This window comes from Copadichromis virginalis, linkage group LG15, assembly GCF_057382275.1.
Source record: "Copadichromis virginalis isolate Kocher_CV1m ecotype Utaka linkage group LG15, C_Virginalis_male_GT1.1, whole genome shotgun sequence".
Classification (NCBI taxonomy): Eukaryota; Metazoa; Chordata; class Actinopteri; order Cichliformes; family Cichlidae; genus Copadichromis; species Copadichromis virginalis.
Window position 1 is genome coordinate 3,033,590 of NC_140632.1, and position 19,127 is coordinate 3,052,716.

The window sequence follows — 19,127 nt, forward strand, 5'->3', positions numbered from 1 at the left end:
ACTGACTTTAATATTCTCTTTACTTTAATGTAGCTCTGTCATTGCTTTTTCATGACTACAACAGGACTTTTAATGCCTGTAACATTAACTCATGATGCTGCCAGCAGTGACACGGGCACCAGCAAAACCAGCCCTTTAAAACCTGAACCATGAAATAACTGCCAGAAATCTTTATTTTTCTGATAATGGAGTGTATGTTGATCCTTTAGACTACATGTATTAAAAAATATTTATATATAAAATTATAATCTGCACATGTGTTTAAATTGTATCACATTAGCCATATTTTTGCAACTTAGTCATTAAAAACTTGTCATGCAATTTGTATCATTTGAAGGTAAATAAAGGTCACACAAATAAAACTCACAAAACCACATGTATCAAATACGATACGCTTAGCTTTAAAGGGACTGGGCTCGATGAGGAGTGCATTGCAGAGGTCCAGCTGAAAAGCCAGGTTTTCTTGTTGCAGCTCCAGTGAACCTCTTGTTGCTTTATTTGCACCAAAGCAGCTGAACTGGAAGCACTATGGTTTCTGCTTCCTAACATATCGATATTCCTGAAGTTTAAGTGGGATACTGTGATGGAGTGTCGTGTTAATGATCTGAACTGCGTAGGCTACTTCAGTCTGAAGAGTCACTGATAACAGGCTCGCTGCTTTTATCTGGCCGTGGACTTTCTAACTGAAAGGACAACCAGCTTTAACACGGACGTCTCCGGGACATTTTCCAGGATGGCACTTTCCAGCCTGCTTCTGAGCCTGGCTGCTCGGGCACTTACGTTTCTCTTCTTTCTGCTCGTCATTGCGTTTCTTGGCTACTGCTTGTACATTAAATACATTCATATGAAGTATGACCACATCCCCGGGCCGCCGAGGGACAGGTAGGAAAGGTCGTCGGCTGAAGCAGTTATGCGGACGTTACTTGAGAGTAACTCGCTGTTTCCTCCTCAGTTTTTTCTTCGGACACTCACCAACGATGTTGAAGGCGATGAAAAATGACGGATTTATACACGACAGATTTCTGGAGTGGTAAGTTTAGCGCAAACAAAGTTTTTATGCAGAAAACACGTCAAACCATTAAGCTAACACAATATGTAGGTCAGTGTTAGGGACTGCTGCCAGCCAATGCTAGCTAGCCTGGCTGTATTGAACTGACGCAGTTTCCTTTTTCACAGCATATTTTGCCGCTAATTAGTGTGAATGCTTGAAAAGCATTCACAGTATTGTTGTTGTAATCTTTATTATTATTATTATATTTTATTCTGTATTCCGTACGTTTTTTGTAATCCTACTCCTTCAAAACCGTTCAACTTAGAAAAACCATTCCAACACCGTTAGATTCCTATTCTTTTGGACAACACTGCTTCCATTTTTCATATTTTTAACATTTATATTTTTAATTTTATTCAACTTTATTCAACAAAAATTTATAATGTATTTCAATGGGGAGACCCTTCAAATCCTCATTCAACTTACTCATTTTTAAACTCTTACTACTTCCACATACATTGACATAGAGCCACCATTCAAACTTTAAAACGAAGACAAGACATTCAACTATTCAACTTGCATTTATCTTTTCAATATCTATTATACTTTTTCTTCAGTTCCAGTTTAAGTTTCATGATGTTTTTTCACCCGTTTCAGAGTTTATAATGGGTGTGTATGGGACGGAATGTTGGGGCTAGAGTGAGGCAGCTCAACTGCTAGAGTGAGAGGAGCAAAAAAAATAATCTTAAAATCTTTTTTAAAACTGCTGCTGTGTCCGCAGCGTTTGCTCTACAGGTATGATTTTACCCTCAAAACGTAGCCATGGCTGTCCTCTTTCATCCAATGTGTTTACTATTGTACTAGGTGTTATGGTTCTTTCATAAATGTCACCAATGCACAGCCTCCTCCCTCCAACTCTTCCATAGACTCTAATGTTAAAATGGCTCAGAAGGTTCGTTTGAAAATCAGAAGAGCATGGTGTCTTTCCACTGTCACCACGTCCATATAATAAACTCCACAGACATGAAAACTGAGAATTTGGTAGACTAGACATTGCTGTCGCTCACAGTGAAAGAATTTTGTCAATACGACTTTTACTTTTCATTTGGGAACGATTTGTTTCGGCCTGACTTTTCTGTTCATTTTAAGCAGCAAAAGTGAGGTGCATGTCTGTGTCCGTGTGTATGGAGCCATTGGGTGCGGTCACTATAGCAACCAGGCTCACACCTGCCTGCTTAACGAGCTCTGCCTGCCACTGTACCAAGATTCATCTTAAACACTTCTCTTTCAACTGCTGCTGTGTCCACAGTGTTAAAGCCATCATTTTACCCTCAAAACGTCGCCATCGTTGTTCTTTTTCCAACATCTTGTCTTTCAAAGCTCAGAGATGTAAACTTTTTAAACTGTGTGGGTCCAAGTGGAGGGATCACATTTTAGTCATTCAGTGATTCAAAGAATATGACCTTTTAATATTCTTTCAGATGTTTTCTGACTCTAAATGTTCTTTTCTCATTTCTTAGGTTTTTCTAATTTACAATTAAAACATTTTCAGCTTTTTTCCAACTTCTTCTTCTGTGTAACCTTCAGCTTTTAGCAGTTCAGCACTTTTGTTTTCAGGTTAAATTCGGGTTTTTTTTTTTTATCTCATTCAAAATTTTTAACTTAAATTCAGTAATTATTTCATTTCAATGCATACATTCAGATTCAAGCATTCACACTGCAGTTTCTTCAGAAAATGCACTTTCTAGTTGCCTGTTAATTTCTGCCTATATAACAAATACATTGCAGTTCTTACTGTACTCTTTGTATTACAGTATTAATATCATTCGCCTTTAAAAGATCTAATTAAGATGTCACCTGCAGGGCCGAGAAGTATGGACCTGTTTACAGGTTAAATGTGCTTCACTACGTTTCACTGTGTACGTACTGTCCAGAGGCCACCAAGGTAAACACTTGTCACCTGACTGTTTTCACATCAGTACACAGGTGTCATTAATAAAGGGTCTATTTCTGTAAATCTGTGAATTATTGTGATTAGCAGTACCTGTGTATCTCTACTGTTTCAGTTTAAAATGACTACAGTGCAACAAACCTGTTGTGTGTGAAAGTGCACCCATCAATCCTGTTGGCAGAGGTCCCTGCTAATAAACAGTGCCAGCTACTGGCCTTTTGGGGACTTGTTCACATTTAAAGCCCTCTTCTTCTTCTTCTTCTTCTTCTTCTTCTTCTTCATCATCACACTTTTGTGTCATTTTGTTTCTGGTTTCAGGAAATCCTGATGTCCCCAAAATACCTTAAACAGAAGTCTGTCTATAAAAGACTCTTCAACCTGTTTGGTCAAAGGTGATGTATCAGATTATCTGAGTCACTTTATTGTAGTTGTGTGTACATACCTTATTAGTCACAATGAATAGAACTTGATAGTATTACCATGTTGTGATACTTTCCTTGTGTCACATCTTAGCATTTTATTTAACTCCTGACCTCAGTGATCATATTATAGGAGCCATGTACGAATTTATGATGAGGACATTTTCATGCTGTCTATCGTAATTTTTAACAGTGATGTTTGCAGGGTTGTTGTTTTGAAACTCATTGCATAATACTTTTGTGGTTGGTTGGGACAGTGATTGCCAGTATCAGGCACCTGCCTGGCAGGAGAGAGGGTGAATGTGTTGCTATAATTTGTTTAATGTTTTTATTATTTCTTTATTGTCACTGAGTTTTGGATTCTTTTGCCCCTCAGCGACTTTTAGTTTGTTCTTGAAGTCACTTCACAGATTTTTTTTTTTTTTTAAATCATTGTCTTAACTGTCTTCAAGGTTTTTAGGTGATGGTCTGATAACAGCACGGGATCATGAGCGGTGGTACAAACAGCGACGCATCATGGACCCTGCGTTCAGCAGCCTGTGAGTTATGAAATTATACATCCTAATCCTTTAGTCGCTGTTCCTCTGTCTCAAACTTTTGTTTTTTCCAGGTATCTGAGAGGTCTAATGGGAACCTTCAATGAGACAGCAGAGAAACTGATGGATAAACTTGCAGAGCTTGCTGACAGTAAAACAGAAGCTAATATGCTCCATCTCATCAACTGTGTCACCCTGGATGTTATTACTAAGGTTTTTAGAGCTTCCTTAACATGCTGTTTTTTTTCTTAATACTGAAGAATAAAAAATATGTTTATTCTAACTTTTCTAACTTTTTATAAAGGCTACAATCATGTTCTAAGCGTGAGTGAATTGCTGTGCATGTCTTATCTTGATAACAGGTTGCCTTCGGGGTGGACTTGGACCTCTTGAAGAATAGTTCACCTTTCCCTAAAGCCATTGAGACATGTCTGAAAGGAATGGTTACCTACCTTAGAGACATATTTTTTGAGGTATTACTTCAGCGTTTGTTGTTATGAAGTATGTCTGCCAACAACATTGTTATCAGAATGACAGGCTAAACCCTTCAGTCTGCCATTCCAGTACAATCCAAAGAACAGACGAAATGTCAATGAGGTGAGGGAAGCGTGCCGCCTGCTCCGTACAACTGGAGCCAAGTGGATCAGTGAGAGAAAGGCCGCCATGCAAAACGGTGACGAGGTCCCCAAAGACATCCTGACACAAATCATCAAAACTGCAAGCCAAGGTTGGAGTTCCCAAATTTCACATTAGACTAGACTAGAGCAATATTTTATTCTCTTTGTGACGAGACAAAGTGAATAGAACAAATGTGACCCACAGTTTTTGATGCCTTCTCAGTTCGGTGCATGTGGTTTGTAAGTAATGTTGGAAACCAGGAGAAGTTAAATATCGATGTATCTGTCCATTCTCTCCTCATTTCAGAGGAAAACATGACTGAAGAAGATGAAGAATTTATGCTGGACAATTTTGTGACATTTTTCATTGCAGGTGAGTCTCTGTTGTTTCAGCTTTGATGTGTGAAATGCAGCTGGAAGCTCCTTTGTAGCGTCAGACGAAGCTCACTGCACTGAAGAGTGTGTTTTATTTTCAGTTTTACACAATGTGGCCACTGTTGTCTGTGAATTTGTATCCTGCTGCTGTGTGCTGCAGTTTAATGTTAATTGTAGAGCATCCTGATATCACCGTTCAAACACGTGTTCACTTAGCATGGACAAAACTGTCCTTTCTTATCCAGAGGGGCTGCATAATATCTGCACACACACACTGTGTCACACAACTCTAGTTCCTGTGTTACTGACTGTTTGTCCATCCATCCATCCATCTTCATCCGCTTTGTCCGGGGCCGGGTCGCGGGGGCAGCAGCCTAAGCAAAGAGGCCCAGACCTCCCTCTCCCCAGCCACCTCCTCCAGCTTGTCCGGGGGAATACCAAGGCGTTCCCAGGCCAGCCGAGAGATATAATCTCTCCAGCGTGTCCTGGGTCTGCCCCGGGGCCTCCTCCCGGTGGGACATGCCTGGAACACCTCACCCAGGAGGCGCCCAGGGGGCATCCTTGTCAGATGCCCGAACCACCTCAGCTGGCTCCTTTCGATGTGGAGCAGCAGCTGCTCTCCTCTGAGCCCCTCCCGGATGGCCGAACTTCTCACCCTATCTCTAAGGGAGAGGCCAGCCACCCTTCGGAGGAAGCTCATTTCTGCCGCTTGTATCCACGATCTCGTTCTTTCGGTCACTACCCACAGCTCGTGGCCATAGGTGAGGGTAGGGACGTAGATCGACCGGTAAATTGAGAGCTTCGCTTTTACACTCAGCTCCCTCTTCACCACGACGGACCGGTGCAGCGTCCGCATTACTGCAGCCGCAGCCCCAATCCGTCTGTCGATCTCCGGCTCCCTTCTCCCATCACTCATGAACAAGACTCCAAGATACTTGAACTCCTCCACTTGGGGCAGGAACTCATCCCCGACCCGGAGTAGGCACTCCACCCTTTTCCGGCTGAGAACCATGGCCTCAGATTTGGAGGTGCTGATCCTCATTCCCGCTGCTTCACACTCGGCTGCGAACCGTTCCAGTGCGAGCTGGAGGCCTTCACCCGATGAAGCCAACAGAACCACATCATCTGCAAAAATCAGAGATGAGATTCTGAGGCCACCAAAGCGAAAGCCCTCCGCCACTTGGCTGCGCCTAGAAATCCTGTCCATAAAAATTATGAACAGAACCAGAGACAAAGGGCAGCCCTGGCGAAGCCCATCACCCACCGGGAACGAGTCCGACTTATTGCCGGCAATGCGAACCAAGCTCTTGCAACGGTTGTATAGGGATCGAATGGCCCGTAGCAATGGGCCAGACACCCCATATTCCCGCAACACCTCCCACAGGACACCCCGAGGGACACGGTCGAATGCCTTCTCCAAGTCCACAAAACACATGTAGACTGGTTGGGCAAACTCCCATGCACCCTCAAGTATCCTGGAGAGGATAAAGAGCTGGTCCAGTGTTCCGCGACCAGGACGAAAACCGCATTGTTCCTCCTGTATCCGAGGTTCGACTAACGGACGAACTCTCCTTTCCAGCACCCTGGCATAGACTTTCCCAGGGAGGCTGAGGAGTGTGATCCCCCTGTAGTTGGAACACACCCTCCGGTCCCCTTTCTTAAAGATGGGGACCACCACCCCGGTCTGCCAGTCCACAGGTACTGCCCCTGATCTCCACGCAACATTGCAGAGGCGTGTCAACCAGGACAGCCCTACAACGTCCAGAGCCTTCAGGAACTCGGGGCGGACCTCATCAACACCAGGGGCTCTGCCACCAAGGAGTTGTTTAACTGCCTCAGTGACCTCGCCCCCGGAAATTGGCGGGTCATTCCCCTCATCCCCAGACTCTGCTTCCTCCTCGGAAGACGTGTCAGTGGGATTAAGGAGGTCCTCGAAGTATTCCTTCCACCGCCTGACAATTTTCTCAGTCGACGTCAGCAGCGCTCCGCCAGCACTATACACAGTGCAGGTAGAGCACCGCTTTCCCCTCCTGAGACGTCTGACGGTTTGCCAGAATCTCTTCGAGGCAGTCCGAAAGTCTTTTTCCATGGCCTCTCCAAACTCCTCCCACACCCGAGTTTTTGCTTCAGCCACTGCCCGAGCCGCATTCCGCTTGGCCTGTCGATACCTGTCGGCTGCCTCCGGAGTCCCACAGGCTAACCAAGCCCGATAGGACTCCTTCTTCAGCCTGGTGGCTCCCTTCACCTCTGGTGTCCACCATTTGGTTCGGGGATTACCACCACGGCAAGCACCCACCACCTTGCGGCCGCAGCTCAATGCAGCAGCTTCGGCAATGGAGACGCTGAACATGGTCCATTCGGACTCAATGTCCCCGGTCTCCCTCGGAATGCTGTTGAAGCTCTGCCGGAGGTGTGCGTTGAAGATCTCGCGGACTGGGGCCTCTGCTAGACGTTCCCAGCACACCCTCACTACACGTTTAGGTGCACCAGGTCTGTCCAGCGTCCTCCCCCGCCACCTGATCCAACTCACCACCAGGTGGTGATCAGTTGACAGCTCAGCCCCTCTCTTTACCTGAGTGTCCAGAACATATGGTCGCAGGTCTGCTGATACGATTACAAAATCGATCATCGACCTACGGCCTAGAGCGTCCTGGTGCCACGTGCACTTATGGACACTCTTATGTTCGAACAGGGTGTTCGTTATGGCCAAACTGTGGTTAGCACAGAAGTCCAATAACAGAGCACTGCTCGGGTTCAGATCAGGGAGGCCATTCCTCCCAATCACGCCCCTCCAGGTCTCGCTGTCGTTTCCCACGTGAGCATTGAAGTCTCCCAGCAGGACAACAGAGTCTCCAGGTGGAGCACCCTCCAGCACCCCCCCCCCAGGGACTCTAAGAAGGCTGGGTACTCTGAACTGCCACTCGGCGCATAAGCGCAGATGACAGTCAGGACCCGTTCCCCGACCCTAAGGCGCAGGGAACAAACCCTCTCGTCCACCGGGAAAAATCCCAACGTACCGGCAGCAAGCCGAGGGGATATTAGGATACCCACCCCAGCCCGCCGCCTCTCACCAGGGGCAACTCCAGACTGAGACAGAGTCCAGCCCCTCTCCTGGAGACTGGTTCCAGAGCCCAAGCCATGTGTAGAGGTGAGCCCGACTATATTCAATTCAATTCAATTCAATTCAATTTTATTTATATAGCGCCAAATCACAACAAAAGTCGCCTCAAGGCGCTTCATAGATACAGAGAAAAACCCAACAATCATATGACCCCCTATGAGCAAGCACTTTGGCGACAGTGGGAAGGAAAAACTCCCTTTTAACAGGAAGAAACCTCCGGCAGAACCAGGCTCAGGGAGGGGCGGCCATCTGCTGCGACCAGTTGGGGTGAGAGAAGGAAGACAGGATAAAAGACATGCTGTGGAAGAGAGACAGAGGTTAATAACAGATATGATTCAATGCAGAGAGGTCTATTAATACATAGTGAGTGAGAAAGGTGACTGGAAAGGAAAAACTCAATGCATCATGGGAATCCCCCGGCAGCCTAAGTCTATTGCAGCATAACTAAGGGAGGATTCAGGATCACCTGGTCCAGCCCTAACTATATGCTTTAGCAAAAAGGAAAGTTTTAAGCCTAATCTTGAAAGTAGAGATAGTGTCTGTCTCCCGAATCCAAACTGGAAGCTGGTTCCACAGAAGAGGGGCCTGAAAACTGAAGGCTCTGCCTCCCATTCTACTTTTAAATACTCTAGGAACAACAAGTAGGCCTGCAGAGCGAGAGCGAAGTGCTCTAATAGGGTGATATGGTACTACAAGGTCATTAAGATAAGATGGGGCCTGATTATTTAAGACCTTGTATGTGAGGAGCAGGATTTTGAATTCAATTCTGGATTTAACAGGAAGCCAATGAAGGGAAGCCAAAACAGGAGAAATATGCTCTCTCTTTCTAGTCCCTGTCAGGACTCTTGCTGCAGCATTTTGGATTAGTTGAAGGCTTTTCAGCGAGTTTTTTGGACATCCTGATAATAATGAGTTACAGTAGTCCAGCCTGGAAGTAATAAATGCATGAACTAGTTTTTCAGCGTCACTCTGAGACAGGATATTTCTAATTTTAGAGATGTTGCGCAAATGGAAGAAAGCAGTCTTACATATTTGTTTAATATGTGCGTTGAAGGACAATATATCTATATATCTATATCTAGCCGGTACCTCTCAACCTCACGCACTAACTTAGGCTCCTTCCCCACCAGAGAGGTGACATTCCATGTCCCTATTGCCAGTCTTGGCAGCCGGGGGTCAGTCCGCCAGGGCCTCCGCTCCTGGCCGCCACCCGGCACACAATGCACCCGACCCCTATGGCGACTCCTGCGGGTGGTGGGCCTGCGGGAGGATGGGCCCATGTCTCCTCTTCGGGCTGTGCCCGGCCGGGCCCCATGGACTAAGGCCCGGCCACCAGACGCTCGCCCTCGGGCACCCTCCCCGGGCCTGGCTCCAGGGCGGGGCCCCGGTAACCCTATCCCGGGCAGGGTAAACTTGTTTGTCTCAAATGTAAAAAAAATACATATTTATTACTCTTTTCAATCTTGACCGGGACCATAACATTTGCAAATGAGTAAAATATCAATCAAGAAAAAGAAACATATGATCTGTTTTTGTTACATAATGATATTATTGATTTTGAGTTAACTAGGCTTTTTAAGACTCAAAGAGTTGTGATGTAGAAATTAGGATTACAACTTCTTGATTGAGGTAATATTCTGATGCATTATTGACAAACTGGCAACATTTTAGGCCAAGAAACAACAGCCAATCAACTGGGTTTTTGCATCATGGCGCTTGGAAGACATCCTGAAATACTGGAGAAGTAAGAAGTCAAACAGAACTCAACAATTTACACTTTCTATTTACAACTTTCTATATCTTTGCATGAATATAACCTGAAACATCATCTGATTGAACCTATAAGTAAAGAGGACTTAAACAAAAGTCTTTGAGATCTTCAGAAAGCTTCTTGCTGTGACACACTTGTTGTACAGTCAGTCTGATAGATCCAGTTCTTACAATCAGTGTGTGCCTCAGATCTGACTGTCAACCCGTTGTGTGAAAACAACTTCTTCTAATTTGATCCATCAAAATATCAAACATCAAAAATATTCCCAATCCTGAGATTATATAAATCTCAAGCCCACAGACATTTATGTAGATGTGCATTTTTCTCTATAAAAAATGTAGTTTTACATCTGTTTCTACATATTTACTCCTATGACCTGTGTTAACCTCTAAAGATGATTTAGGTAATATTTCTGCAGTTATAACTGTGTAATATATAGAGTGAATTTTTGGTTTTCTAAATTGTATTTTTATTTCTTAGAGCGAAGAAAGAGGTCGATGATGTCATTGGGATGAAACGTGACATAAGCTATGACGACTTAGGAGAGCTGGTCTACCTGTCACAGGTACATGTGGTAAATTTAGTTATTCATTTATTTATTTTAATAACTCACCCAAAGTGTGCACTTCTCATTGTAACCTTCCTTCAGGTGTTAAAAGAGACTCTAAGAATTTACCCCCCAGCTCCAGGCACGTCTCGTGATGTTGCTGAAGACATGGTGATTGACGGTATCCACATACCCGGGGGATTTAGCGTTGTTGTGAGTCATTTTCTTTTTAATATGTTTGTAAGTCTAAATGATAACTACATACTAAAGACAACAAATATATGAAGCAAGATATATGGAGTTATGTAGCGAAGAAAAAAAGATAAATAACTCTAAATATGTTTTATAGAGTCCTTCAAGTCCCTTAACTTTGTTGACAGCGCTGTAAACTCTTGGCCTTCTCTCAATGAGCTTCATGATGTAGGCACATGAAGTGGTTTCAATTCACAGGTCTGCCTTTGTCAGGGTTCATTTGTGGTATTTCTCTCCGCCTCAATAGAGTTGGGATAATCAGTTGTGTTGTGCAGAAGTCAGGTTGGTACACAGCTGACAGCCCTTATCTGATTGGTTCTCGCCATAATATGAATTCTAAGTAAAGAAAAAATGACAGTCCTTCATTATTTTAAGAACTGAAAGTCAGTCTGGAAAATTGCTTAAACTTTGGGGACACATTCAAAGATCAGCAAGTGCTACGACGAGACTGACTCACATGAGAACGGCACCAGGAAAGGAAGACCAACAGTCGCCTCTGCTGCTGAGGATAAACTCATCCATGTCACCAGCCTCAGAATTAGCAAGTTAACAGCAGCTCAGATTAGAGCTCAGATAGATGCACACAGAGTTCCAGTAGCAGACACATCTCTACATCAACTGTTCAGAGGAGACTGTGAATCAGGCCTTTATGGTCAAATAGCTGCTAAGAAACCAGGACTAAGGAAAAGCAACAAGCAGAAGAAATTTGTTTGGGCCAAGAAACACAACGAATGGACATCAGACCAGTGGAAATCTGTGCTTTGGTCTGATGAGTGCAAATTTGAGATCTTTGGTTCCACCTGCTGTGTCTTTGTGTGATGCACAAAATGTAACCGGATGGTCTCTACATGAATGGTTCCCACCATGAAGTATGGAGCAGGAGGTGTGATGGTGTGGGGGATTTATTCAGAATTGAAGGCACACTGAACCCCAAACACACCTCCAGGCTGTGTAAGGGCTATTTGACTAAGAAGTAGAGTGATGGTGTGCTGCACCAGATGTCACCTGACCAATGGAGATGGTTTGGGATGAGATGGACCGCAGAGTGAAGGCAAGAGAGTCAACAAGTGCTCAGCATCTCTGGGAACTCCTTCAAGACTGTTGGAAAAACATTTCAGGCGATGACTTCAAGAAGCTCATCAAGAGAATGCAAAGGGTGGCTATTTGGAAGAATCTAAAATATAAACATGTTTTGAGTTATTTCACATTTTTTGTTTACTACATAATGCCATATGTGTTGATTCACAGTTTTGATGTGTTCAGTGAGAATCTGCAATGTAAATAGTCATGAAAAAAAGAAAAACCCATAATAAAGAAAATAAGAAGATATGTCCAAGCCTTTGACTGGTAGCGTATGTATAAACAAAACTGTCACAAAGTTGCCAGAAAAACATAAAAAATGAGGTCTTATTCAAGCAAGAACAAATACATTTATGGTTAAAATGTGAAATTTTTTCCTATTTAGTTCAGCTCCTATGTGAGCGGGAGACTGGACAAATTCTTCGAGGATCCACTAAAATTTGATCCAGACAGATTTCACCCAGATGCTCCCAAGTAAGAAAAACACTGTTTCACCATGCTGACTTTATTACGTTTCATGTTTGCACACACTTTATTATCTCAGACTAAATGAGTGAAACGGTTCACAGTAACTGAGGCTGTCTCTTATCTGTTCAAGGCCTTATTACTGCTACTACCCCTTTGCCCTCGGTCCTCGCTCGTGTCTGGGACAGAACTTTGCTCAGGTGAGGATGACAGCGTAAGTCAACATGAAGACCCACTCACCTATAAACACACTGACTCATCTCTGTGGGCGCTGTTGTGTTTTTTAGATGGAGGCTAAAGTGGTGATGGCCAAACTGCTCCAGAGGTTTGACTTCACTCTCGTCCCGGGACAGACCTTTGACATCCTGGATGCTGGCACACTCAGACCAAAGAGTGGAGTGTTGTGCACTTTGAGTCACAGGGATTACAAAAATAAAGGATCTTAAAGGACTTTACATAAAAAGAAATCATAGTGGTCTGTAGGGTAAAACTGTTGATCTACTCCTGCCTAAAAGCTGTGATTAAAAAAATAAATCGTTATAATAAAAACAGTATCAGATATGAATTACATGGTAAAGCGAAATGAAATGATGGTGATAATTATATATTATATATTTTTTTCATTACAATATAATTTTATTTTTTTGAGGGGGACAGCTGGGTTAAATACCATTTGCACTTGTTTGTTAATCATGCACAAACTCATTATATAGCGGTGTGTAGTGTCTTTTTTTTCATAACCACAAACCTCTTTGTGCCTACAAAACTAATATGTGTGTAAATGGAAATCATTTGGAAACAAGCGTGTTTTATATTTCTTTACCCGATTTGCTGTCTTAATGCCTTTACGGACAGTGTCCACATGGGGGCGCTGAGATCTTGCAGAGATCTCTGACTTTTAAAAAGCTGTTTAAATTCAATGTTCAGAAAAAGAACTCTCCCAGAAGTTGTCTCTGGTTTAAACACAGATGATAATATTTTTTTAATCTTTAATCAAATATGCATGTAGCTAAAGCCTACTGTCATAGGTTAAAGTATTTTTGATTTTTAACTAAATGAATATTTTGGGGCTTCATTTCAGTAAACCAGCCCAGCTTTTTAATGCTCAAGTATTGTCAACGAAATCACGGCCATTAAAAGCACACAATACATCTGTGCTTCATTTAACAATAAAGAATAAAAGTCGTGAGGCGTAGTCTGATTTTTCTTCTTTAATGAATCCAGTGTGTTTTTACGGCGAGCGCGTCCTCCTGTACCTTTAAGAAGGCCGAGCCTGAGCTCTGCGAGGCTGCGCCGCACTTTTTCATCTACCTGCTGCCCACTTCTCTCGCGCGTCTTGATTGGTCGTCTCGAGCTGAATCCTCTTGAATGATTTCAAACCCGAGTGTTTGGACAAGAGGGAGGAGAGAGGCGGGGGGTCCACTGATAATTCCGAGGCTGCTGGGTGGAAAGGATTGAGTCGTCCGTCCACTATCACACCGCCTCACTGAAGACGCTTTTATCCGAGGAGACGGTGAAACACGTCCAAGAGGACTTTTCTTATAGGTTGCGCGTTTTACTCGAACATTCGCTGTTTTGCGCGAAATTAGGTTGAATTCACCTAAACATAAAGGAAGAAGCTGGCGGATTTCACGTTTTCCATCATGTGAATGTTGTGATGTCCAGCAGAGACTGTGCACACTGTTACGGGTCGCTGTGTTTTTGCCGACAGGACTCGGTGATCGGAAATCCCTGATAATCGATTTTATATCGCTTGTTTGTCTCTGACCGACTGTGACCACCAACTGTTGTTCCTGTGAGTATTTTTTATTTATTTTACCAGATCAGTGGTGTCATTTCTTTAAAAGCTCGGGTTGTGGAAGCATCACAGTCATATTTGTGTTGTTTATTCTTTCGGTTTTATTATCGGCCTGTTGAAGATCAGGGCATTATCGATACTTTTCAGATTTTTTTCCCCCCCTTTTTGGACAATGTATTCATTTTTTAACACGATTCCGCAATTGAGGTTAGGTTAGTGAGTTTCTGAGAGTTAATTTTAAGCAGCTGCATAAACGAACTGAGACTCGCAGCCGCCACAGTCATGGCTAAAAATCCGTCCGAGGGGCCGAAGGATGACCTGAGCCAGCTGACGGACGACGAGCTGCTGCGGTGCAGCAAAGAGGAGCTGGTTAGGAAATTAAGGAGGGTTGACGGCGAGAAAATGAACTTGATGATCGAGCATGGCAACATGATGAAGGACATTAACCGGCGGCTGCAGGTGCACCTTCATGAAATCCGGAACCTGAAGGAAATCAACCAGAAGCTCCAAGATGACAACCACGAGCTCCGGGAACTCTGCTGCTTCCTGGACGACGACCGACAGAAGGGCAAGAAGCTGTCCCGGGAGTGGCAGCGTTTCGGCCGCTACACAGCCAGCGCCATGTGGAAGGAGGTGGGCACCTACATGATGAAGCTCAAGGAGCTGGAAGCCAACCAGGAGACTGTGCTGAGGGAGAACTCTGAACTGAAGGAGATCATCCTCATGCTGGATGAAGAGAGGAATGGGGCAGGGTCCCGGAGCTCCATAGATAGTCAGTCCAGCTTGACCAACCTGAACGGGGGCACCAGCACGGTCAGGGATGTTGGAGATGGGAGTAGCACGTCCAGCACAGGAAGTGCCGGTAGCCCCGATCACCACAATCACAACCACATGCACAAGCCCTCAGAGAACGGTAAGATGGGGACCACGATAAGAAGATCCATGGATGACCTATCAGCACCACATCATCACAGAAGCATCCCCAATGGACTGAATGGTGAGTACATGCACTTGTAAACACACCTGGATGCCACAGTCATCATGCACGCCCCACATTATGGGGTTTCTGTAGGGAAGTAGAGCAGTCGTCAACTAATCGGAATCTAAAAGTTCCTAAATAAAAACTTTGGTCCAATTCTTTCTTAAAACCATAGGTGTCAAACTCTGGCCCGCTGGCCAAATTTGGCCCGCAGCCTAATTACATTTGCCCCTCGAAGCCATACCAAGTTATTATTAGAGCTGGCCTACTGGTATTATACAGCTAATATATATTGTTTAGTATTAAGCTTTGCTTGTTCCATATTCAGTTTTTCAGCAAAACTTGTTTGAGTCCATAAGAAGAGATTCATTCTTAAATCTGGAGGAGATTTATTTTTCAATAAATATTAATGTTAGCCCGCGACCTTGTGCCAGTTTTGAATTTTGGCCCACTGTGTATTTGAGTTTGACACCCCTGCTTTAAACAATGGGGAATTGGCCCTTACACCTGTATTCCTGGGCTCTGCTGCTAATAGAGACACACTGTGTAGTTACTGCGCGTATGTGCTTGCTGTGGCCGCATATGCTGATCAGAACTGTTGGGATGGATTAACACCCATGGGGTCTTGGCTTAACCTCACTGTAAAGTCTTGATTGGGGTGATTATGAAACACACAGCATCTCTTAAGTGGCCTTTTCAGCCCCCACGCCAACCTGTCATTTATGTCTGCACTGATTTAGGTCACTGCACTTGTGCTTCTCAATGAAAAAGACTTATCTTAATAGCTTTCAAAAGGGGATCAAGCAGATTGATTTTTTTTTTTTTTCTCCTTGGGGTTGTTCACTGATTATCTTTGTTGTCTCTGGCTGTGGGAGAGGACTCATATCTGCTTAGGGCCCCCGTTTGAAATGCGTGGCTTGGGACCAGAAGTCAATGTCCCTGTTTTTAAGACCTAAATACATGACTGAAAGCTGCAAGTGGGGATGAAAAAGCCATGATGGAACAGGAGGACACTAAGCCTCGTTTAGCAAGCACACGGGCTCATAACCCACTGTGATCTGTTTTGTGAGAGGAATAAAGTCTGTTTCACGTGTGTGTGTTTGGGGGGGGTTGGACCTTATTTTACCCCGATTTACAAGGACAGGGCAACCGCAGCAGAATTTAGGCTCAAAGCAAGCAGCTTCAAATCAGATCACACCGGTCACATGTTATCCATTGGACATTCCTGGAATTGTGCGCTGAGAAAACCGTGAAGGTAACATAATATAAAAGAATGGTTGCATGCACGAGGGGCTCTTAATCCGCAAACACACACGCACGTATACTCGCACAACACGCAACATTTTGGTCTGTGCTCTGCTGTTATTATGTAACATCCACATTGTGTCTGCGGCAGCTTAGCGCCTCTCTCAGCCTTTATGTGCGAGTGTGTGTGTGACATTGTGCGCCCCTGAGTCTCGGGCTCTGTGTGTTCATCACTGACAATGATGTACACATTTCTAACAATACGCTGGCATGGGAAAGGGCCGCCTCATTTGAGAGGTTTATTATCTCATTGTTAAAACCTATGCATTTGTAATGAGACTGACGCTGCGTCGTCCCAAACAACCCTGAGAATCGCAAATTATTCTTGTGCTGTAAACAGCGCGGGTCTGGTAAGTAACAGAACAGCTATTGACATTTCCTAACATGTCAGGAAAAAGCAAGGCTACTCTCATAGGAAGCTGTTATTTACACACATTAGATTGCTTTACCCAGAAGCGTGCCGGTCGAGCAGGTGTTTCATCGCTTCCACCCCGAGTAAATAATTCTTAAAACCTTGCTCGAATAGCAGCCTGGCTACCTGTTACATGCCAGAGCGAGGCTGAGGGGAGGGTGAGTAGAACGGGCTTCTTCACCGGCACAGATTTAGTCAGTTGGCTGGTTGAAATCCGAGCGGAGTGGCCATCTTTGCGAGGTCAGATCTGGACGTGGTGTGAGGTCTGCAGAGTGGCTTTTTATTTAATGCTGTCCAAATGCCAGTGGCTCCCCTGGGCATTTAGGAGACAAGCTCGAGGATTGCTGCACAAGTGCTAAATGAACAGCATCTGTCAGCTTGCCAGACACACACACACACACACACACACACACACACACACACACACACACACAGAAAACAAAAAGATTTTTTTTGTGTGTCTAAAACGAACAACTTTCTTTTTTTAGCCAAGTTGCCTTAAACTTTTTAATGTCAACTATTTAAATTCGTTTTTCCATCTTGGCTGTTGCACATCTTAAAGATTTTCATCTCCTTTGAGGCAAAAGAGACAACTGGGAAGAGGGTGGGGGGAGGTAGGGGGTGCAGCAAAGGGTCCTCAGTGGGTCTTGGTGGTGTTGGGGGAGTGGCTGAATGGCGGTAAGGGGTTGGCTGGGAAGCTTGGGAGTGGAGCCGGGACTGTTGGAGGGCACATTGTGCTCAAAGGAGGTTGGGTTGTGGAGCTATCCCGCTGTCTGCTTAATTGAATTTCTTGTGCACTCACATGGCTCACCCCCACCCCGATTCACCCCACCCTACTCCCCCTACCAACTCTTCTTCTTTTGTGGATATAAGGACAATGTGTGTGTGTGAGACGGGGTGTGCGCCGTTAACTGTGAGGCTCCTGTTTAGAAGTCCTAGAAGAAAAAGCATTGGGGGTTGCTTTGAGTACAGCTCAGTTTTCTAATCTAAAACAGTGACTTATATTTCCAGACTTTTAACGTTTGCATTCGCTTCTGGTGGTCTGGAACTTAGTTCCAGTCAAAGACCGCCTGAAACATGATGCTGTCACAGAGGGCTCGCTTTAGGCTCCCCTACAGTGCCGCACAGATTGCCTGAGACTAGGGCTGCCACGATTAGTCGACTAGTCACGATTATGTCGACTATTAAAATCGTCGACGACTAATTTAATAGTCGACGCATCGTTTGAAGCTTTGTAAGATCACAAAGGACGCAGGAATGAGTAGTAGGATTTAAGAGTGTAATAACGGACTGAAACAGAAGATGGCAGCACTGCATGTACAAGGATGCCAGCTGCCGTTAAACCCCGAAGAAGAAGAAGCTGTGTCCCAGAATTCATAGCGCAGCCCAGCGCAGTTTCCAACAATGGCGGCAGCTAGTAGTTTTAACTTTACTCTTATTATTCTTTCTGGGTCACAAAATAAACGTTTAACATATTTTCAGGCGAGAATGTAGCTGTGGAAACCTCAAATATCTGCTCAGTTTATCAGGACACCACATATTTTCAAAAGCGCTCCGACGTTTTCGGAGACGTCTGTTACCCACTAGCTCGTTAGCTAGGCGGGGGCAAGGCTAACTAGAGCCGTGAGAACACCGGACTCCCGGCAAATCGTTTTCAAACCCACCGCCGTCTTTCGCTAGTCAGGTTAAACATATATATAAGTCACTTAGATAACTTAAAAATGTTATTGTTTGGCTTTCTTTAGTATTTTATTTGTTCCTGAGTAAATCGGTTTGGCTGAGATTAAAGTTATAGTTTTTGCACAGCTAAAACTGTCAAGCAGACAGCTGATTATCAGAAGTGTGAGACGCTGGAGAATATACTCCGGTGTCCTGTTATATTTTAGAAAGCAAGGAGTTTATTAAACTTCACCGAAACAATCTGCAAATTTCATTAAAAATTAATAAACTACCATCTTGTCTTTATTTTTAGTTAGCACAAACACTTCAAGCTGTAAGCTAATGATAGTTATATAAGACCAGATGCTGCTGGTGCAATAAGCTGTACGCTGTACGTCCAATGGATGATGATCTGATTAGTCGACTAATCGCAAAAATAATCGGTGACTAGTCGACTATCAAAATAATCGTTTGTGGCAGCCCTACCTGAGACTCACACAGCCACACTCGGTCTCCAAACGAGTCAGGGGGAAAGGCTGTCCAGATGAACTGATTAGGATCCTCTCTGCAGTAGTGCTTCTTTGACCTTTAGACATTCTTACACATTCCACTGACCTTTTAGCTGCCAGGGATTGTAAAGAGCAGTCTGTCGCACACAACGACGTTTACGCCTGATGTCCACAGTTTCCTGACTTTTGCAAGTGCTGCTGAGCACGTTTCAGTCTATAAACTTTAGACATGACACGCTGATAGGAACCATCAGTTTACGTGTCCTTCCTTTTCTGGGAAACAAACGCCTTGATGATGAATTAACTTGACTTGCATTTGCTGCATTCTTTGCAGCACTTA

General features: G+C 44.3%; 2 protein-coding genes across 5 annotated transcripts in view; both read left to right on the plus strand.

Annotated features, from left to right (window-relative positions):
* Positions 1–418: 418 nt before the first annotated feature.
* LOC146691529 (cholesterol 24-hydroxylase-like) lies at positions 419–13,314 on the plus strand. The gene is made up of 15 exons (XM_085431339.1): positions 419–882; positions 953–1,030; positions 2,855–2,936; positions 3,261–3,334; positions 3,814–3,900; positions 3,972–4,110; positions 4,260–4,370; positions 4,462–4,624; positions 4,822–4,887; positions 9,682–9,754; positions 10,262–10,346; positions 10,431–10,541; positions 12,046–12,134; positions 12,259–12,325; positions 12,413–13,314. The coding sequence occupies exons 1-15, from the start codon at positions 734–736 to the stop codon at positions 12,569–12,571; spliced, it is 1,533 nt and encodes a 510-aa protein (XP_085287465.1). The 5' UTR covers positions 419–733; the 3' UTR covers positions 12,572–13,314.
* Positions 13,315–13,542: 228 nt separating this feature from the next.
* Positions 13,543–19,127, plus strand: part of ccdc85cb (coiled-coil domain containing 85C, b) — a 52,165-nt gene continuing 46,580 nt past the window's right edge. For all 4 annotated transcript variants that reach the window (XM_085431342.1, XM_085431343.1, XM_085431344.1 and 1 more), the window contains exon 1: positions 13,543–14,920. In XM_085431342.1, the coding sequence (XP_085287468.1) occupies positions 14,206–14,920 (715 nt within the window). In that variant the 5' untranslated portion in view covers positions 13,543–14,205. The remainder of the gene's footprint in view (positions 14,921–19,127) is intronic.